Source organism: Vitis vinifera, chromosome 1 (genome assembly GCF_030704535.1).
Source record: "Vitis vinifera cultivar Pinot Noir 40024 chromosome 1, ASM3070453v1".
Lineage (NCBI taxonomy): Eukaryota > Viridiplantae > Streptophyta > Magnoliopsida > Vitales > Vitaceae > Vitis > Vitis vinifera.
Genome location: NC_081805.1, coordinates 12,901,062 through 12,923,487, shown reverse-complemented (window position 1 = coordinate 12,923,487; position 22,426 = coordinate 12,901,062). Strand labels below are relative to the sequence as shown.

Here is a 22,426-nt window from a genome sequence, read left to right as displayed (position 1 = left end):
TTATTGTTAGATGAAGTGTATGTGTGCACTTGGTACAACACTCAAGATAAAGTATGTAAGGGTGAATTGTATGCTATAGAGGATACTTTCTTGGAGTAAAAGTGTCACGTCCCAAAACCCACTCCAAGGGCATGACGGTCATTTCATACCTTAAGCCCAAAGGCTCAAAGTGGAAACAACACAAACATTCATATTGTAACTGGAAATTTACCAACTACCTAATTTTTATTCAGAGTAGTAGGACAAAATTCTAAAATCTTCAAGTATCAACTTTAAAAAAAACTAACACATCAACCAGAGTGTTATTGTTCAAATAACTCCAAATTTAAATAATTTAAACGGGAATTAAATTTTAACATCTAAATAATGTCCAAAATAAAGTTTGAACCAAAATCCTAAAAAAAGAAAAATTCCCCAGCCTTACCATCGCTCCTCGCCCGAATTGAGAGTACCTGAAAAAAATATCAACGAAGGAAGGGTGAGCTTAAAGTCCAATAAGGAACATTAATACAGTTTCATGGATCAAACAATTTTCAATCATGCTTGCAAATAGGAGATATAATATATACTTATTTTCATAAGAACTTTTGAGTTCAAAATACTGATACATTCAAACTTTTCAACAAAATTTTTCATATCCATTTCAAAACAATTTCTCATCAAAACCAAATCAAATGCATTCAAAATGTCTTTACTCTGGTTATCAAATAACAAATGGTGCCCAATTAGGTGAGACTTCACAAATGAGTGGCTAATTTCAAATTTGTTCTAGTTAAGGTGAACAAAATCAAATGTCAACAATTATAACCTATTGACTAGGGTCATAAAGTCAACTATTATAATTCGTTGACTAGAGTCATATAATATCAACTATTATAACCCATTGATTAGGGTCGAATATGTCAACAATTATAACCCGTTGACTAGGGCCATAGAAACCAGAGTCAAACACTTTATTTCATTAATTCAAACTTGCAAAACAAAATATCATATCTCCAAAAATTTTCACTTTTCATAAATAAACAAAGAAAATTCTCAAAAAAAAAAAAACTTTCCATACAAAACACATATTTGATCCATACAAAAAAAAATAAAAAAAATATTTTTACACATTTCAAAATACAATATAAAAAGAAAATTATCTTCTTTTATAAAAATCTGCATTGATTTCCCTTACCTCGAAGAAACACTAAAAAACTTGAAGTATTTAGCCTGACGAATTTACTTCTCACCTAACATAATATCATACATAATATTGATTATTGATTATTTATCTAAATATATAAATTTGACAATCTTAAAAATATTTTATTTAGTATCAGGGATCCTAATTAATTTATCATGTTAATATTATTACCATCCAATATTATTTTCAACTTCCTAAACAAGAATTTATTTCTTTTTTTCTAACTTATCTAAATTAGATCTTTTAAGAATATTTATTTGCAGTAAACTATTATTACTATTTAATTTATTTCTTGTTTCTAACTTATCTAAATTAATTCTTTTAAGAATATTTATTTGCATTAAACTATTATTATTGTTATTATTAATAATATCATTATCATCATTATTCTTATTAATCACAACTATTATTATTATTATTATTATTATTATTATTATTGTTATTATTATTATCATTATTCTTATTAATCCCAATGTCCCCTCTTACTTAACAAAATACTCCATGTACTTTTAACAACTCTAACAACCCCCCAATTATACTCATTATTATTATTTTAATTTATTCCACTACCACTCTTTGTCTCTCACGATTACATATTAATTTTTTTTTTCTTTCTTTAGTGCCTCAAATCCAAAATCTAGAAACATGCAATTCTTTTTCTTATTATTTTCCAATCCCTTAAGCCACATATAATCATAGATTTATTTACTCATTTAATTTTTAAAATTTCATTGTTTAGATCTATTCATCAAAAAAAAAAAATTCGAATTTCCCTATTTTCATCAGTGAAACAATCCATATTCATAATTTCAATCTTTTGATCTTAAAATAAATTAACTAAACTAACCCTAATCTAAATTAAAATTTTCTAAAGAATATCTAATGTGTTCAAAACTAACTAACGAATATAATATATTAACTAGGGTTAGAATCTTACCTAAAAAAAATCTGAACTTCAAACTCTAGACTTTCAAACCTTTAGCCCTACGTTCTCCAATTTTTTGATTTTTGGTTAATAGAGTTTTCTGACTAGAGAAGATAAGAGGAAAATCTAATTTATACTTAGAATTTTTAATTGTAAAAGGACTCTTTTACCTTTAATGAGTTTAATTAATTAATTAATTAATTTTTAATTTACTATTTTGCCCCTAAAGTTTATTTTGGGGTGTTACAAAAAGGTTAGGGCATATGAGTGAGAAAAGATTGCAAGTTTTGACAAGGAAGTCCTTAATTACCATGGCAAAAATAAATCCTTGTCTTCATATGATCATTGTTTGGCTAGAAAGCAACATAGAGTGCCTTTCAACATTATCTCTAAGAAGAAGCTAGAGAAGTTGGAATTGGTATATTTGATGGTGTGACCCTATAGATATGGATACTCTTAGAGGAAAGAATACTTTTATCACCTTCATTAGTGATGCTACCATGAAGGTATGAATTTATTTGCTCAAGTCAATAGGATCTTTCTGCATTTTTTATAGTTTCATGCCATGGTTGAGAGAGATTGCAAAGAAATTAAAGTGCCTCAATTCTAATAATGGAGGTGAGTACACCTGAGAAGAGTTTGTAGTGTATTGTTCAAAGCGTGGTATAAGGTATGAGAAAATAGTTCTTGACACTCATAGTATAATGGTGTTACTAAGAGAGATTGCCCATAATTGAGAGAGTTAGTTATGTTGGGAACCTTGGATTACTCACTCCATTCCCATGCCTTGGATCGTATAGGGTACATGCAAATATATCATAGACTCTCTAAATCTATTGCAGTGGATAAATAGGTATTTAAAAACAATACGAATACCATAGAAAACATAGATATAGAGAATAAAGCCACATAACTTTGATCTGAATGTTCCCATATCAATTCCAATCAATGTAGATAACTCCAAAGTTATAAAAGATCTTGTAAACACCATGAACTTTTGCCCAATGACTCTTCCTTGTGTCTAAGCATTGAAATGGTGGAAATCTCAAAGATAAAGGTTAGGGTTCTCTCTCTAGATTGAAAGGGAAAATGACAAGACTTGGAAACCCTAATTCCTAAAGAGGTATTTATAGGCTTCCTACTAGGCTTAAGTGACTCAAGCCCACTATAAACTTGGGTCACTTAATCTAGCTTCAAAAGGTTGCTAATTGATTCATTAACCATACAAGGCCTAATTAATCAATTAGTTCAGTCTAGAGATATCACTCACTTATTCCTATGCAACCTTGCATAATGATCAAAATGCCCTTGTGCACAAAAGTGAACTAAAAACCCATCCAACCCTCATAGGTTGTGTCAACAAGGAATATGAACTTAGAGCGGGACCATTGAGACCCACAAGACTATTGGCTTCCTCATAATCAAAATTTGAAATTGACTAAACATCTAACTATAGAGAGTCAACTACACTTTAGTATCCTATTTAAATTTCAACGAGACTCCAAATGTTCAAGTTTGTGACACTACATGTAGACTCCCCATGAATTGATATTCGTAATTTAACAATGTAATGCTATCACCTATCAAGATTACTTCTCAAATCCTTGAGTTACACATCCCCCTTATTATGTGATCAAATGACATACTAGAGCTCCAAGGAGCATACGTCAAATTCTACTAAAGGAATTACCATAGTCATAGATTTCATGATCACATGTCCTTTAGATCACCCAAAGGGAGACACTGTCTTAATCCCATGAGATATCATGATGGCTCTATAGGGAATACTTGTTGCCACCAACCTTCATCAATAGTGACCCAATTTATAGGGATATATGACTACTTTATAGTCTCACTCATAGGTTGAAGCCTCCTGTTGATTTTGGTACATGCTCAATATCCTTTCAAAGTTAAGAGTCCATGAAGTATAGTAGCTTGGTGAATCATGACAATTGATAGCCTTGCATCATGATTCATTGTATGTCATGTTCAGTGTGCATCACATAGACTAGTGCACTCACCATGGGAAACCCATCCTAATGGCCAAGACAAACCATCTCTCCAATTAGGAAGTGGTGCAATACAGTCTCTATTGGATTGCCTAAATCTATAAACCAACTGTAAACAACTTATCTACTTATAAGGAACCCATGACTTGTATCTTTTATGCAACTCCTAATGCACCCAAGTCATGTATAATGTAAGAGACATGGGTTGAATGTTCAAATCAATGTTAATACACCAAAGGGATAGTTAAGTTTAACTTTGTTACATCATGTCTTACTTTTAGGAGCTCAATCCCAATAAGTTATGTGCTAAAAACAACAAAATTGCCTTAAGAGTTTTAAGGTAAAGTTGATTAGACTACATGCTACTTGATAAACAAATCCCTTTTAATTCCACTAAATTTTGAAGCACTAGAAAAGGTGTGAATAGAAAATATGTTTCCTAGTCTCACGTGAAAGTTTTTAAATATAAGGTTTTCATGCATGTTCTTAAATAACAAAGATCCAAACTTGATGATGAGACAATCCCACATGTCTTTGTTAGTTATGGTGATAAAGAGTTTGAATTTAGGTTGTAGGATCTAATAAAAAATAAACTTGTGAGAAGTAGAGATGTGGTTTTCTAAGATGACCAAACTTTGGAAAATTTTGGCAAAGCTGAGGGATTTAAAGGTATAGGTAATGGCTTTATTGAGTTGGTACCTATTCCTTATTTATCACAATAACCTAGAAATAAGGATGAGGAGGCTAATGAGTCAATTAGAGATGTTATTGCAAGTAACATACCTATAAAGGCTGATGAGTCATGGCTATAAAAGGACATTAATCTATCCATGTGTTTATTTCAAGTAGTATTCTTATAACAATTTTGTGATGTTATTGTATGTGGATAACATTCTAATCCTTGAATAAGATGTTTCCATTGATATGACAACATTTGTAAATTATGCAATAAAAAAGTCTTAGAACTACAACAACAACCAAAACATAGGTAATTTCCAAAGAAAATACAACCAAAACAAAGGCAAGAATTTCAAGATCAATAATAGACAAGGTAAGCCAATTTGTCAAGTATGTGGCAAACCAGGTCACATAGCAATCCAATGTTATCATACATTTGATCTTAGCTTCATTGGTCTAAACATTAGTTAGAACAACAATTTTGCAACTCATCAAGGCAATAACTCAAATCAAATCTCAAGTATACTTTGCTAGTCCAAAAATTGTGAATGATCTTTCTTGATACATAGATAGTAGTGCAACCAATCATATTACTTCATATCTCAACAACCAGTCTCTCGAGAACAATTATAAAGACAAATTGATTGTAGGTAACAACCAAAACTTGTCTATTTCTTATATATGAACAAGTATTATTAACTACAATTCATAATCTAAACCTTCACCTAAAAACATTTTATATGTTCCTTATATTACCAAAAACCTATAGAATGTATCACAATTTACTAAAGATTATAATGTAATTGTTGAGTTTCATCCCTATTTTTTCCTTGTTAAAGAAAAGAATACAAAGAACATGTTATTTCAATGGAGACTTAAAGATGGATGTACTAGTTTAATCTCTCCTAGTCATCAACATTACAATCTTTGTCATCAATAAGATGCAACCCATCCTCATTTTTCCTTGATTTGAGTCAATTTCCTCTCAGTTCTACTTGTACTTCTAGCACTAGTTTTTGTTAAAGTGACAATTAAAGCAAAATGCTTGATTAGTGGCATAGAATACTTGGTCAACCTTGTTTTAGAGTTTTATCTTGTGTACTTAAACACCTTAATATTCATGTTACTTCTAAAAAAAGAACTCATTTTCTATCAAGCTTGTTAATTAAGGAAAACTAAGTTGACATCTTTTCCTATTTTAATCAATAAAACCTTTTCTCCCTTTGAACTTGTATTTTTTGATGTATGAGGTCTAACATTGTTCTATCAATTAAAGTATATTAGTACTATGTAGAGTTTGTTGATAGTTTCACCAATTTTACCTTGATTTATCCCATGAAGCTTAAATACAAAATTCAAGCCATTTTTCTTCAATTTCAAAAGTTAAATGAAAGACAATGTGACTACAAAATAAAAGGAAGTTCATTAGGGAGAGGAGTATAAAACCCTTACATCACCTCTCAAACAACCCAATATCATCTTTAGACACCATTATCCCTATACTCATCAACAAAATGGTAAAGTTGAAAGAAACATCATCAAACTGTTGAATTTGCTCTCTCTCGTAAGATTTAATGCCTCTCAAATTTTGGTGGCACTCTTTTTCCATTATTGTCTACATCTTTAGCCATCTACCTACACATATTGTAGTTAATCTTTCGCCCCTTGAAACTCTCTTCAAGCAACAACCTAACTACACATTCATCAAAATATTTAGTTATTCTTGTTATCCTTTTCTCATCCTTATAATAAGCGTAAATTATCTTAGCATACTAACAAATATGTTTTTCTTGGCTACAAATCTTCTCATAAAGCCTACAAATGCCTTAATTCTTTTAGCCGTCTTTACATTCAAGAAGTGTTGAAATGGATTTTCCCTGTTTTACGATTTTTCTCATAATTCTAACAAACCAACCTTTTTCTATCCACTTCATCCTCTACTTCTTTTCCATTTGTTATTCCTTTTCCCACTACTCATTTAGCTGGTATTACTCCATCTCAACCTCTTTCTACTACTCCTTATTTCTTTGTTTGTGACAACACTTTCTCAAGCAATGAAATTCACCAACTTTCAAACTTGCTGTTGACTCAACTAATCTTGCTCCACTACCTAAACAAATCATTCTCACTCATCCTATGATAATTAGTTCCAAAGTTGGCATTTTCAAACCAAAATACATATCATGCATCTACTAATGGTGCAAATGAGTCTACTAATGTTGCTATTCCTAAAAATGTTTCATAAGCTTCGACTAATACTAACCCAAAATCTACCATGAAGGATGAGTGTCATACCTTGTTATGTAATAAAAACATGAAGTTTGGTTCTAGACATTACCATTATGAATTTTTTGGGAGCAAATGGGTTTTTCAGGTTAAATTCAATCTTGATGGCAACATTCAACACTACAAAGTTGACCTTCTTGCTAAAGGCTTTCAACAAAATTCAGGCCTGATTAGGTTGAAATCAACCCTATTGTGAAGCCACTAACCATTGGAGTTATATTTACTCTTATTATCACTTATCATTAGGATAGTTAGTGAATAGATATAAATAATGTCTTTCTTAATGGCAAATTTCATGAATCCGCGTACATGGCTCAACCAAAAGGCTTCATTAATTCCTTAAGACCATCCTATGTTTGCCAACTACACACAAAGCACATTATGAATTAAAACAAGCTTTACTTGTAATATAAAGAAGATCTGGTTGCCTAAGGGAAGGGGTTGTAAAACAAATCTTCAATGGCTATGGTTGCTTTCTAGAATGGAAAGAGTTTTGGAGTAACACCCTAAAGGGCACCTATGTATATGTCTACCTAGTAGTGAACTTGAGGATCAATTTTTATTTTATTTGTTTCGAATTAACATATTTGCTAAGCATCATGATTAGAGGGATGTCATTGAGCCATCACTACAAATGCTAGACACATAATCATTGCGAGCACAAAAAGAAATCAGCAATGTGATATGCTTTAAAAAAGGGAAGTAGTATGGGGAGCATTCCTCTCAAATGGTAGTTCTTCAACTCCATTCACTGTGGTTATGGAAGCCATATGTAAAAGAAGATGAATTCCACTTGTTATGTACTTAGAAATAAACCCAAGTAATCAGACAACAATTTTATCATAAGCAAGGTTTAAAAAATTCAGAAATTTCTAAGATATTTCCACAAAATTTTCTGTTTGGTGATGGGGGACATGACCAATGAAGGAGAAAGATCGATCACTTTGTCGTTCGGATATTTTTTGGCAATTATCACTGATTTTTCAAATCAATTTTGACCATTTCCGATTTTTCTGCCATAATTAAGGATGAGATATCCTCGTCTAACCAATGGACCATTAGTGCACTTCGTTTTATAAAGACATACCCATGTAGATGTCCATGAGAAAAACAAAATATTAAAATAAAATTTTAATAAATAAATAAATTTTAAATTTTAAATTTTGTTTAAAATATTTTTAAAAATATAAAACTATCATCATCATTTTTAACAACTTTTTCTTTATATTTTATATATTAATTAAACAAAAGAGAAATATAAATATTTTAAAAAAATCATACATATATCATCATTTATTTTACATCATTCTAAATTAAATAAATCATTATTTTAGTATTAAATATGTTTTAAAATTCTATATGTTATTATTTAATATTATAATAAAATCAAGGATTAAAATATTGATAAACAAGAATATTTAAAAATAAAAAGATAATATAAAATAAAAAGACAATATAAATTTAAAATAAAAGATAAATTAGAAAAAAATAATTAAAAAACTTGGAAGACATTTTTAAAAAACACGGATAAATATAAAAATTAGAAAAAAAAAATTGGCGATTTAAAAAGAAAAAAAATCAGAGCGATTTATTGGCAATTAACTGCTGATTTTTTCACCTCGCCCTCTTGTGTTTTATGAACTTGAAAAATCGGTCATTTATAGATACAAAACGACATTTTAACGATTTTTTTTTTCATCGACTTTTTTTTTGTGCAATCACCTATCGGTTGATGATCTCGTTTGGAGGTCTTCCGATATCTAATATTTCCACAAAATTCGGCCATTTATCAATACAAAACAATATTTTGCCGATATTTTGATGATTTTTTTTTTTTTTTTGATGATTCCATTTGGAGGTCTTCCGATATCTAATATTTTCATGAAATTGCCTGATATTTTCATTCATGCCTAAACCTACTGTCGTCGAGAATAAAAGATATTGGAAAAATAAGAACTTCCATTACAGTATGACAATTGATTAAACTAGTATCAAATATAGTATCACTCACTAATTTGAAAAAATTTAGAAAAAAAAAAACCCCAAATTTTATAAATCAGTTTTATCTTCATCAATTTAAAAAAATTTTAAAATATATGCACTTTTTCATAAATTAAATAATTACTTTCTAAAGTGACATTTTATTTTTAAGGTTAAAAACACCACAATTTTCTTTTACTATGACAACAAATTAAAATAAGAAATTTTAAAAATTAAAAATATAATTAAAAAATAAAAAATAAACCTTTAAAGCTAAAAATATAAAAATAAAATATTATCTTTCACTTCGTTAAATCAAGTAGAAAATATAAACATTGAGAAAGAGATGGAAATATAATGAGACTCCACATTTATTTATTTTTTAAAATTTTTAAGTTTTTTTGGTTTAATTGTATTTAACTTTTAAGTATGAATTTATATAATACACTCTATAAAATTATAATTAATTAGAGAATTAAAAAAAATTTATTTATCATTTGAGGATTTTAGAGAATTTTTTCAAAATGATTTGTATATTATATTATATAATAAATAATATATTTATTTCTAAGATACTTTTATCAAATTAAAATGATAAATTAATTTTTTGATAATCATATTTAACATCATCAAATAAAAGAATATTTTAAGAAATAATTATTTCACCCATAAAAATGTACATATTTTAAAATATTTTTAAATGAAAAAAAAAACTGATTTATAAAAGTTGAGCTTTTTTTCATTTTTTTTTTTAAACTATTTGATTTATGAAAAAATGCATGTATTTTAAATTATTTTTAAATGAAAGAAGACAAAATTAATTTATAAAAGGTGGGTTCCCTTTTTATATTTTTCTAGATTAATGAGTAAAAACCCACTTTTTTTTTTTTTAAAAAAAAAATTGATTAGATCTTTTTTTTTAAAAAATGAATTAAACAAAATATATAGATAATTTTCCAATCCATTCCTGAAAATTGGAGGAAAAATGACAGCAAAAGAAAATGGAGAACTAAAGTAAAATGAAAAAAAAATCCAAAATTAAGAAATTATTTTTAAATGCTTCTTCAAACTCATTTAACTTATTTTTCTCTATTATATAAAGATTAAATAATATTAAAATGTACAAATTTTTAATCATATATTTTTTTTTAATATTTTATACAATAAAACCAAACATGAGAAAATAATTTTCTATAACATTTTTATTTTCTTTTATTTGTACTTTCTGTAAACTAAACATAACCTAAAAATCTAAACCCATAGGTTTATATGCGGATAGAACAACAACCATATTGAAATCGTTGTTCTTGGAATGGAAGACATACAATGAAATAACTATTCCATTCTTTCCATACCAAGCATAGTCCTAAAGTGAAAACAATCACCCGTTACAATACGAATACGTGAAAACAAAAACTTGTGTAATTCTTAAAACATACAATAAATTATTTTTAAACTAAAAAATGTTAAAATAATTTGTATGAAAGAAGTGGGTGATAAGTTGGTAAAGAATGTGTACGAAATGTAACTCGAGGAATCACTGACCTTAATTGTTTCTCAGATAATCATGAGCTCTTCTTTGCAATTCTCTTTGCCCGGTGGCTCTCATCATATTCTATCCTTCAGATTTGACGAGAGAGAAAAGCCCAATCCCAAACCGAGGAAGCCATTGCAGCCATGTTTTGAAGATTGAGTGAGGAATAATAAATGGCATTTGATCAATTGTTTACTTCAGGAATAAGCAACTTGAGCATGAAATAAAGTAGTCGCTAGAATTCATCAGAAGGATGAGAGCCCCGCAAGCTCCCGAAACTTTTCATAAGAAACCCAGAACACAAACTGCCATGGACCAAGCCTTGCCCATGTAGGAAAGAATCCCTTCCAAAGAGCCCTTAATCCTTCAACTCTGACAGTTTTCACGAGACAATCATAAGAGTTATTATACATACTCTTGCCCTCCTGGCTCACAGCCTGATTCATCATTCGTGTCTTAACCACATCCGCTGGACAACTTAAAGCAGTTGCTGAAAGGCCTGACATGATAGAGGCTAGGGTGTGGGAATATATGTTGTCACCACATATCTGGTTTTGTATAACAAAATGTTTTGCATGATCATAGCAGGCTAATTCTCCCATGTTCACTAAAAATGCCCTCTGGACATTTGGGAAAACCCCCTTCCATAGGCCTCGAAAGCCTTCTGTACGGATAATCTTGTTTAATGCATCAAAAGTTCCTGAGTACCTGGATTGGAGGCCTTGGCTCACCATTCGACCATCTGCTTGCATCCTCACCTTGACAAGATCAGCAGGGCTTGCCACTACCTATGCTACAAGGGATAAGCGCATATTCAATGGGCCACTGAATCAATTAGACAATCATGGCTCAGCTTCCCCATGCATCAGACCCAAAACAACAGAAGAATAAAGATCACTTATGACCATGTCTACCATGTCTTGAAGTGAGTATTTCTTTTAAGTATTGTAAGAAGCATCAAGAGGGGGAAAATGGAAAGGAAAAAAAATAACGCAACCATGAATACCTCTTCCTCAACTAAATCAAACTTGAAACATAAGGCATGAGCATCAAAAGCATAATAGAACAACATGCATGCAAATGCTCAAGGCACAAAAGCATGAATAATGCAACACCAGAGGAATTCAGGACTTGATAACAGGGGAGAAATTTAAATTTCAAGAATTATATTCTGAACATTGACATAAAGTAAGATAAGAGCAGGGAACCAATGCTAAAAACAAAATTCAACAATCCTAGTAATTTTTCTTTATTGGAAATAATGCTGGAAGAATTAATCACCAATCACTATTTAACCAATAAACCTAAAAACCAAGCCGAGCTATATATATAATGTGTCTTTTTTGTCCTTTGCTTTGTGAAAAATACACAAAATTTGGGTAGATATGCAGATCTTAAAAAATACTGCATACCTTTGTTTGCTTTCTCCTCATGATAAATATATATCACTTGAAGAGTGACGGGTTTATGATGTTGTCATTTGAGAATACCTCCAAGAATTGGAAATAAGTAACTATGGTATAAATCACAATACTCAATGGGAGAAACTAGGGTTCTAGTGCTGTTCAAATTAAAACATTTCAAATTGGGATAATTTCTTAGATGAAGGGGTGAAAGGAAAAGCGTGAGTAAGATGGATCTTTGAAAGCAAAAATTATGCCCAAGACTAGTTATAAGGTGCATTTCTTGATGAACACCAGAAACTAATAGCCTGTAAACTTTGGTATAGTCAATGAATAACTAAATGAATCACAGATTGTGAGAAGGTATAAGTGATTATAGTGTCAACCTAACATAAGTTTCCTAGTTTTTAGAATAAAAGAGGAATTGGCATTTAAAATTTTTGATACACTCAATGAATTATTTGAAAATGCAGAGTGATGCAACACTTCCAGAGTAACAGGAAAATTTTCAACCATTTTTAAATAAGCCAACAATGACAAACTAGGGGTATTTACAATGAAGTAGCTCTGTCTTGTTCAAACTATGCCTAAGGTTGGAGCCTAGTTAAAACATCAGTTGTAGTTCCAATCAATTTTGAATCCAGGACAGATACCACTGGGACCAAAAATCAATCCTAAAAACAGCTACTAAAACGTCTGGTTCCCATGTGATACTGAAAGCTAACATTCTATTTTTTGATAGAGGGATTAGTGAATAAATAAAGATCTAAAAATCAAGCAACAAATAAAATTACATAGAGAAAGTAGGTGAGTTGTTCCCTACATGAATACAATAACCAAGGTTTCTTACATTCTTAAGATGAAGTATGATTGCTTGAATTTCAAATCTATACTCAGTAACCGTTTTATTAAGTACCACTTACTAGAGTAGTCTAAATGCCAAATACAATGGCACTAGAGGTGGTGCAATGGGAGTTTTGGAGGTTGGAGAAAATGAGGGAAAACAAACTCAAAACTATTCAACATCATGATGGTATCAGAAATTCAAGAAACTTGGTCTCCTCTATCGATGATGAGAATCATGAGAAGTGAAATAAGACAACATTCTTTTCTGTTTCTAAAATGCATTGCTTCTCATTGATGGTCATAAGTGAAAAAGAAATTGTTGAGTTGAGTTGAGCTGAACTGAGAATTCCTTTTCCTCAATGCAAACTGAATCTTGAATTTTATACTTGAGTCACCATTCTTTCTCACTTGATTTTTGAACCTGAAACTTCTTCTCATATGAATAATAATTTCGTTGTGTTAATTCTATTAATGTCTCTTATTTGCTGGTGATGAATGCACGCACATTTGTAACGTTGAATAACACATAGGTAGGATACACACAGACACGGAATTTACCTGAGCAATGACGCCGGAGATTCCTCCGACTAGGGCCTTTCCCGACAGAGATACCGAATCATGGCCATCCACAGCATTTCTCAGGTGTTCGTACCCGACGATTCGGATCGGCGTGTAGAATAGGTGCCGAAGAATTGCGGGAGACAGGCCTTTGTAGAGGCCGAGTGGGCCATCTCTCCGAACGATTTCGGCAGCAACCCTAAACGCGGTGGTGGAGCGAGCGGAAGAGAGTGACTCGCCGTGGAGCTGGAGTCTAGTCTTGGTGAGGTCTATAGGAAAGGTGGAGGTCTCGGCGACCATGGCCGAGAGCGAGGTTAGTGCTATCTTCGTGTAGGTTTCATCATTCCTTGGCTTCATGGAGGACGAGCGTGGGTGCAGAGACCAAACCCTAGGCGTTGCAGAGCCAGCTTGAAGAGGATGGGGTCGAGAATCAGCATCTCAGACGGCGTCGTTTTAAAAGAAAAACACCAACGACGTCGTTTTAGTAGCCCTATCTCCTCGCGAGTCCTCCAGTCCCTTGCCCCTTGTTTGGATTGGAAACAGATCCTTACAAAGCAGTTTTTTTTTTGGTTATAATTGTATTTTAAATATTTTTTTATTATATAAAGACTAGTTTTTATTCAGTTTTAGGTCATTTAAACATTATTTTTTTAAAAAGGAATTAAGATTTTATTTTTATATATTTAGTTTTTAAAGTTTTTAAATTTTACTTTTATTTTAAAAAAAATTAATGCAAATAGAATAAGAAAAATGAGATAGTTTAATTACACACATTGAATTGATATGTTAGGATTATATATTATTGATATATCAATTTAAAGTAAACATTTAAGAGGCCGGTGAATTGGGAGTTGTTTTTTTTTTTTTTTTTTTTTTTTTTTTTTTTTTGCAAATTGTAACATGTGAAGAATGCAATAAACAAATAAATAATAATATAATTGTGAACTTACGGTTTTCACGTTTAGTCTCCTCTTAATTAGGAGACTTGCTTTTATGTGAAAAGGTAGTAACTCATCATTATCTATTAAATTGTACATAACATTTCTAAACGACGAGTATAATTCTCATGTAGTTTTTTATGGAAAGACTAAAAATTATAATTTTTTTTTTAAGCTGGTCTCAAGCCATTCTTTTTTTTTTTTTTAATAATATATATTAGACAAGTGACTCATCCATTATACAAAAATAATGAATTGAATATCTTAATTAAAACAATTTATAAGATGACTTAAACTCACTTCATCGATTTCATGGATCAAACTAAAAATATAATCATTATTTTATAATTTATTTATTACTTTTATGCATGTAAATTAATTTTTCAAAATGGTTATTTGGGTTTAATAAATAGTTGAAACTATGACAGTTTTTAGAAACATTTTCTCAATGATAATATTTCACAAATTATTTTTTAAACGTATCCAACAATTTTCAAAAACCCATTAATTATCCATTGAACCCCATAGGTTATCCATCGACATCTGACATCGGAAGAATTTTGCTGGAAGCAGTGACATGCGACTAACCAAATTTGCTCTGAAAGCCGGTGATCAACTCATTCCCATACGGATATTTTATAAAATAATAAATATCTGCTACGCAGATTTGTAAGAAGCGGACAATAGATAAGGGAACTAGGCCATGCGATTGATGGACTCCAAAAATATCTCACCCAAACATACAAAAGTAATATAATATCTTACCATCATTTTCTAGTCAGCAGTCCAATGACATAAGAACCTCACAAATCCTTTGCTAGCGTTGGTGTAGCGAGACTCGAAATCCATGCCCAGTACCGGCAGCAGTCCTGAGTCTCCTGACTCCTGAGGCATGGAGGGTCCAGAAGGCTTCAACGACTGGGAGCAAATCCAATCCCCAGGTTCCCAGATTCCTCCTCCCACGGCCCAGTCAAGACATTGGGCGATGACAGTGATAAAGGATGACTTTTACAAAGACCGTTCCGTGTTTCCTCCCGGTGACCATGAAGGCCTGCGAATTTCTTCACAAGATACTCCACAGCCGGATTCACTGTCACCATCGTTGTCACCGCGGTCGCAACTGCTGCATGGGCAAGGATTTGGGGGGCGTTTGAGGTCGCGTTTTGGGGTGCTGAGTTCCGGGATTGTAAAGATTGCCTCCAGTGTTCGATGTTATGCAGTGGGTGCTGGAGGATTTCGGGCATTTGGGTCAGCAGCTGGGGGGGCGGCCGCGGCGCTGTTGCTGTTGCTGTCGTTGTTGTACTTGTGGGTTCGGCGGTGGCATCGGCTGCGGGAAGAGGAGAAGAATCGTTTGGTCCTCTTGCTCAAAGAGAAAGACCAGGTCCACTTAAGCAATTTAATTTCACATCTTTTCTGAATTATGCATGCATCTCTTGATATTTGGATTCGTCTAGTCCAGGTGTTTGTAGAAATGCCCATTTATATAACATTAATCAGTATATAGATGTAGCTAATAGCTTTGGGCACTCACAAAGAGCAGCTAAGCTTCATTTATAAGCCCCTAAAGCTTTATCTGCTCCTTCCATTGATGATATAAGGAGTGGACGAGAAGATGGGGACAAGTATACAACCTGCTTCAAAAAGGCTTGGGTAGTTGAATATGACTAACTAAATAAGGGATGCAATATCGACTTAGGCCCATTATGTGATGCAGTCCTCATCTTCTGCTATTTCATATTTATTCACTTCCTTTTATTTTCAACTTAATCGTCTCATTAAATTTAATTTGCTCATGATATGCAGAAGATCAGTCAGCTCTTACTTCAAATTGCCAAAATGAGTGAAATGTTTTCAGCACACCGCAGGGTTCCTGTGGTCCGAGTTGGTGGAATGATCACACATGGTCAGCCAACCTGATGCGATGCTCTTCTGTGCATTCTATACCAGCTTTTGCCGTCAGAGTTAGATGATCGTACATGAAATCGGTGACTGCACCAGTGATTGTTATTTCTTATATTTCAATTTAACTGTGATGCTTATGATACATATATGAATCGTGTGAAGTCATATATGTGTTTCCTGTTTCATTCTTCTTGCTCCTACTTTGTGTTCTTAGGTTGTTAGAGCAGCCACTCAGGGAAAAACAATACTAATAATTGTTAGATTAATTTTTGTAATTAATCTATAATTTGGGCCACACATGTAAATAATTAAAATGTGTGCGCTATCATTTAATTAAGAATAAATATAGTGATCTAATTAATAATTGATTAATTGGCTTAAGGGTATAATTGTCATGAGATTATTGTGTAGATACCATTAGACAATTATTATTTCTATGAGGGGCAGAAATATAATTGTGATAAAATTAAAACTGCCCTAGCAGTTTATAAATAGGGTTATGGTCCCCATTCTACGACTACGCATTCCAATTTTTGAAAATCCTCTCAGAGAGAAATTGACACAGAATCTAGTGGCTAGAATTGGAAGACCATCTCAAAGGGTTTTCTTCCTATAAGGTTTCTCCTTCAATGGATTTAGGTATGCTTCCGCTATTATTTTTCTACTCATTGTTTTTAATCAGGAGATTCCAGTATATATGAAATTAGGGTATTCACCCTGTTAAATATTCCAATATATATGAAATTAGGGTATTTACCTTGTTAACTATTCCAATATATATGAAATTAGGGTATTCATCTTGGTTATATATATAACCCTGTTAAATATTCATCTTGGTTGATTTTAACAAGACTATTCCAGTATATATGAAATTAAGGTATTCATCTTGGTTGAGTTCTAACAAGTGGTATCAGAGCCTACTCCTTGATTAATTCTTTGAGTTATTATTTTAATATATATATATATATATATATATATATATGTCAATGGATTAAGATTTATGAAATATTGAGTTGATAAATTTTTATTTTATTATTATTATTATTATTATTATTATTATTATTTAATAGCATTTTATGATATTAATATTTAAGTTATTGATCTAGCATTTTAAATAGGCTAATTAAAGCGGAAAATCACCAAAGTGACATCTTCCGTGTAGATTAGTCTGTTCGGAGTGTTAGATATTTGTGTGTATGTGATTCATGCGGGTATTGACTGGCCCAAAGGAAAGTTAATATTTGGTCAAATTGCATACATACTTGTGGTGATAAATATGTGATGATTATAAAGGTAACTTAATGTGAATAATAAATCAATCCAAAGATAGATTTATTATTTGACATAACTTATCATCAATGTTTGATCACTACAACAAGAGTACCACTTACAGTTAATATTACTGTCCAAAGACTTGATATTAATGTTGTGCTAGGTATCTTGAAATGTCATAATTTGCTTTTAAATTTAAAGATTATGTGTTTAATTGCTTATTTTATGTGAGCATGATGGTTTATTTGATTCATTTTATTTTGTTCTCGATTCAGCTTTTATATCAACTACTTCTATATCTGTCAACATCAATAATGTCCCTATGTTAAATGGGACTAATTTTAAGGACTGGAAAGAGAATATGATGATTCTCTTAGGCTGCATGGATATAGACTTGACCTTGAGAATGCCCAAACCTGATGAACTCAATGAGCAAAGTACTCAAGAGGATGAGGTTTATTGGGGTAAGTGGGAACGTTCAAATAGGCTAAGTCTTATGATCATGAAGCGCGGCATTCCAGAAGCTTTCAGGGGTGCGGTAACCGATGAGGTTACTAATGCCAGTGACTTCCTTGCGGAAATTCAGAAACGTTTTGCCAAAAACGATAAGGCTGAAACGAGCACGCTTTTAGCAAGCTTGATTTTAATGAAGTATAAAGGCAAGGGTAATGTTCGGGAGTACATCATGGAGATGTCTCATCTTGCTTCAAAACTTAAGGCTTTGAAACTCGAGTTATCTGATGATTTACTCGTGCATTTGGTTCTCATATCTCTTCCTGCACAATTTAATCAATTCAAGGTCAGTTATAACTGTCAAAAGGATAAATGGACTCTTAATGAGCTCATTTCATTCTGTGTGCAAGAGGAAGAGAGATTGAAGCAAGACAAGACCGAAAGTGCTCATCTGGCTAGCACTTCCAAGGATAAGGGCAAACGAAAGAATAAGGATAATAAGGTTGCTGCTTCTAATGGTCCAGAACAAAAGAAACAGAAAGTTGAGGTAACATGTTTCTTCTATAATAAGCCTGGACATACTAAGAAGGAATGTACCAAGTATGCTGCTTGGCGTGTTAAGAAAGGGTTGCCTGAGTTACCGAAAACCAAGTGATGCTGAAAGATGCATCTACGTCGGAGACGGTCAGTCGGTAGAAGTAGAGGCAATAGGGCACTTTAGATTATTATTGAAATCTGGTTATTTTTTGGATTTAATAGATACTTTTATTGTACCGTCTTTCAGACGGAATTTAATTTCAGTTTCTGTTTTGGACAAATCAGGTTATTGTTGTTCATTTGGAAACAATAAATTTACATTATCTATTAATTCAAATGCTGTAGGAACCGGTTTACTTAATGTTTATGATAATCTATATTTGTTGGAAACTGTTCCGTCCTATAATGAAACCTTGCATGTGGAATCACGAGGTACAAAACGTAAATTGAATAAAGATAATTCGGCCTCATTGTGGCACAAACGCCTAGGTCATATCTCTAAATCTAGAGTTGAGCGACTTGTGTCCGATGGGATTTTGGATTCACTTGACTTTTCAGATTTTGATATTTGTGTTGAGTGTATTAAAGGAAAACAGACCAAAACAAAGAAATTAGGTGCCAATAGAGCTACAGACGTCTTAGAATTAATTCATACAGATATCTGTGGACCATACCCTACGGCATCTTGGAATGGTCAACAGTACTTTATAACATTCATAGACGACTATTCAAGATATGGCTACCTATTTCTTATACATGAGAAATCACAATCATTGGACGTGTTCAAAACATTTAAAGCAGAAGTTGAGTTACAACTCAACAAAAGAATAAAAAGCGTCAGATCTGACCATGGTGGTGAATACTATGGTAGATATGACGGATCAGGTGAACAACGTCCAGGACCATTTGCTAAATACCTAGAGGAATGTGGGATCGTCCCTCAATACACCATGCCAGGATCAACTAGCATGAATGGTGTAGCAGAAAGACGAAACCGAACCCTTAAGGACATGGTAAGGAGTATGATTAGTCATTCTACTTTACCCGAAAAACTCTGGGGTGAAGCACTCAAAACGGCAGCTTATATCCTAAATCGGGTGCCAACTAAAGCGGCTGCTAAAACGCCTTATGAGCTTTGGACGGGTCGAAAGCCCAGTTTAAAGCATTTTCATATTTGGGGATGTCCAGCTGAAGCGAGACCTTATAAGCCTCATGAAAAGAAATTGGACTCTAAAACAGTTAGTAGCTACTTTATTGGCTATGCAGAGCGATCAAGGGGTTTTAAATTTTATGATCCTGCTATTAGGTCAATTTTTGAGACGGGAACTGCAACATTTTTTGAGGATGTTGAGTTTGGGGGGAGAAATCAGGCTAGGAATATTGTCTTTGAGGAGGAAGAGGGATCTACTATTGCTTTTGATAATGTACAGGTTTCACTACCTATCATTGATCAAGAAGTAAATTTGGATCCTCAACCAACAGACAATATTGTTCAACCCTTAATTGCAAATGAGGACATTGCTCCTGAAGAACAAACTCAACAACCTCAAGAAAATATGCCATTAAGGAGATCCACTAGAGAGAGGAGAAATGCAATTTCGGACGATTATATCGTATATCTCTAGGAACGTGAGGTAGAAAGTGGAATGATGGAAGATGATCCAATCAACTTCCAGCAAGCCATGAAAAGTTCCAACTCTCATAAATGGATTGAAGCCATGAATGAAGAGTACAAATCTATGCAAGACAATAAAGTTTGGGAACTTGTCCCATTACCAGTTGGTACGAAGCCCATTGGTTGTAAATGGATATTTAAAACCAAGCGGGATTCAAATGGTAATGTAGAAAGATATAAAGCACGTCTTGTAGCTAAAGGCTTTACTCAAAAAAAAGGAATTGACTTCAAAGAGACCTTCTCTCCAGTTTCTACGAAGGACTCTTTCAGGATAATCATGGCACTAGTTGCACATTATGATCTTGAGTTACATCAAATGGATGTTAAAACAGCGTTTCTCAATGGTGACATTGATGAAACAATTTATATGGTACAACCAGAAAATTTTGTGTCCGAAGACTCAAAGAATATGGTTTGTAAATTAACTAAATCCATTTATGGGCTCAAGCAAGCTTCTCGTCAGTGGTACTTCAAGTTTCATCAAATTATTGTCTCATATGGTTTTGAGGCAAATCTTATGGATGAATGTGTGTATCACAAATTCAGTGGGAGTAAGTATATTTTCCTGGTTTTATATGTCGATGACATATTGCTAGCCACAAATGATATCAGCATATTGCACGACACCAAGAGATTTTTATCAAAACATTTTGAGATGAAAGATCTTGGTGATGCCTCCTTTGTCTTAGGAATCCAGATACACCGAGATCGTTCTAGGGGTATTTTAGGATTGTCACAAAGGACCTATATTGATAAAGTCCTCCAAAGGTATGGCATGCAAAATAGCAAACCAGGTGATACCCCTGTCGCTAAAGGAGACAAATTCAGTCTTAATCAATGCCCCAAAAATAGTTTAGAAAGTCAAGAAATGCAGAAGATTCCTTACGCTTCAGCTGTGGGGAGTCTAATGTATGCTCAGGTATGTACACGTCTGGATATTGCGTACATTGTTGGCATGTTAGGCAGATATCTAAGTAACCCTGGAATGAATCATTGGAAAGCAGCCAAGACGGTTATGAGATATTTACAGAGAACAAAAGAGTACATGCTTACATATAGGAGATTGGATCAGTTAGAGTTGATTGGGTATTCCGACTCCGACTTTGCTGGATGCCAAGACAGCAGAAGATCCACATCAGGCTATATTTATCTGTTGGCTGGTGGAGCAATTTCATGGAGGTCTGCCAAACAGACACTCGTAACTTCATCCACCATGGAAGCAGAGTTTGTAGCATGTTATGAGGCATCCAATCAAGGAATATGGCTACGAAATTTTGTCACTGGGCTGCGTGTTCTGGATGGTATTGAAAGACCACTGAAGATATTTTGTGACAATAAATCAGCAGTTTTATATTCCAATAACAACAGGAGTTCTACAAAATCAAAATACATTGATATCAAGTTCCTAGTTGTAAAAGAAAAGGTACAGAGTGGACAGATATCCATAGAGCATATTGGAACAAACTCCATGATAGCGGATCCGCTTACAAAGGGATTACCACCCAAGGTCTTTCATGAGCACACTGCTCATATGGGTGTTGTCTCATTTGAGGATATCCAAATTTAGTGGGAGTTTGTATTATTCATTGTATATTGCTCTATGTTATGTTTAGACTTTATCTATACATTTGGATTGTGTTCTGCAGAAATAAAGTATTCATTTTATTGCACTTTGTTAAATTATGCTAAAGATTTGATCTCAATAAAGTTAAGTTGGACCAGTTGGAAATAGGCATGAATAGATCACATTGCATGTAATTTCCATGCTATGCACTCATGATTGATCTATGTCATTTAGCTGTGCAGATATATGTGACCATTGATTGGTCTAGTAACGATTGATGTAACAAAGGCCACCTTGATCCTATGTCAGTATAGTTAATGGACGAGATTGTTCGGATATACCCTAAGGACATGATAGCAAATTTTGAGCTCATAAGGTTAAGCACATTTATTTGATTACATATGCATGTGGCCCAATGGGAGATTGTTAGATTAATTTTTGTAATTAATCTATAATTTGGGCCACACATGTAAATAATTAAAATGTGTGTGCTATCATTTAATTAAGCCTAAATATAGTGATCTAATTAATAATTGATTAATTGGCTTAAGGGTATAATTGTCATGAGATTATTGTGTAGATACCATTAGACAATTATTATTTCTATGAGGGGCAGAAATATAATTGTGATAAAATTAAAACTGCCCTAGCAGTTTATAAATAGGGTTATGGTCCCCATT

The 22,426-nt window shown here is 32.7% G+C and overlaps 3 protein-coding genes across 4 annotated transcripts; 2 read left to right on the top strand and 1 right to left on the bottom strand.

Annotated features, from left to right (window-relative positions):
• Positions 1-206: 206 nt before the first annotated feature.
• Positions 207-13,933, bottom strand: LOC100263686 (mitochondrial uncoupling protein 3). Of its 2 annotated transcripts, XR_009466938.1 has the most exons (3): positions 13,406-13,933; positions 10,610-11,386; positions 207-452 (listed from the first exon to the last, which is right to left on the bottom strand). XR_009466938.1 is itself a non-coding variant. In XM_002268569.4 (2 exons), the coding sequence occupies exons 1-2, from the start codon at positions 13,760-13,762 to the stop codon at positions 10,844-10,846; spliced, it is 900 nt and encodes a 299-aa protein (XP_002268605.1). In that variant the 5' UTR covers positions 13,763-13,933; the 3' UTR covers positions 10,387-10,843. The 2 variants fall into 2 exon arrangements, 1 of the variants encoding a protein (XP_002268605.1); XM_002268569.4 differs by lacking the exon at positions 207-452 and having other exon boundaries at positions 10,387-11,386.
• Positions 13,934-15,062: 1,129 nt separating this feature from the next.
• On the top strand, positions 15,063-16,430 carry LOC100241338 (uncharacterized). The gene is made up of 2 exons (XM_002271241.5): positions 15,063-15,724; positions 16,147-16,430. Exons 1-2 carry the CDS (start codon positions 15,236-15,238, stop codon positions 16,258-16,260), a joined length of 603 nt encoding a protein of 200 aa, XP_002271277.1. The 5' UTR covers positions 15,063-15,235; the 3' UTR covers positions 16,261-16,430.
• Positions 16,431-21,050: 4,620 nt separating this feature from the next.
• Positions 21,051-22,024, top strand: LOC132253755 (secreted RxLR effector protein 161-like). The gene is made up of 2 exons (XM_059736718.1): positions 21,051-21,483; positions 21,981-22,024. The coding sequence occupies exons 1-2, from the start codon at positions 21,051-21,053 to the stop codon at positions 22,022-22,024; spliced, it is 477 nt and encodes a 158-aa protein (XP_059592701.1).
• Positions 22,025-22,426: the final 402 nt, after the last annotated feature.

Coding starts and splice junctions, on each gene's coding strand:
- LOC100263686 (XM_002268569.4), bottom strand. CDS start 13,762: ATGAAGCCAAGGAATGATGAAACCTACACGAAGATAGCACTAACCTCG. Junction 11,387..13,405: donor TCTCCGGCGTCATTGCTCAG/GTAAATTCCGTG, acceptor CTTGTAGCATAG/GTAGTGGCAAGCCCTGCTGA.
- LOC100241338 (XM_002271241.5), top strand. CDS start 15,236: ATGGAGGGTCCAGAAGGCTTCAACGACTGGGAGCAAATCCAATCCCCA. Junction 15,725..16,146: donor TGCTCAAAGAGAAAGACCAG/GTCCACTTAAGC, acceptor CATGATATGCAG/AAGATCAGTCAGCTCTTACT.
- LOC132253755 (XM_059736718.1), top strand. CDS start 21,051: ATGCAGAAGATTCCTTACGCTTCAGCTGTGGGGAGTCTAATGTATGCT. Junction 21,484..21,980: donor TGGGCTGCGTGTTCTGGATG/GTATTGAAAGAC, acceptor TATGTCATTTAG/CTGTGCAGATATATGTGACC.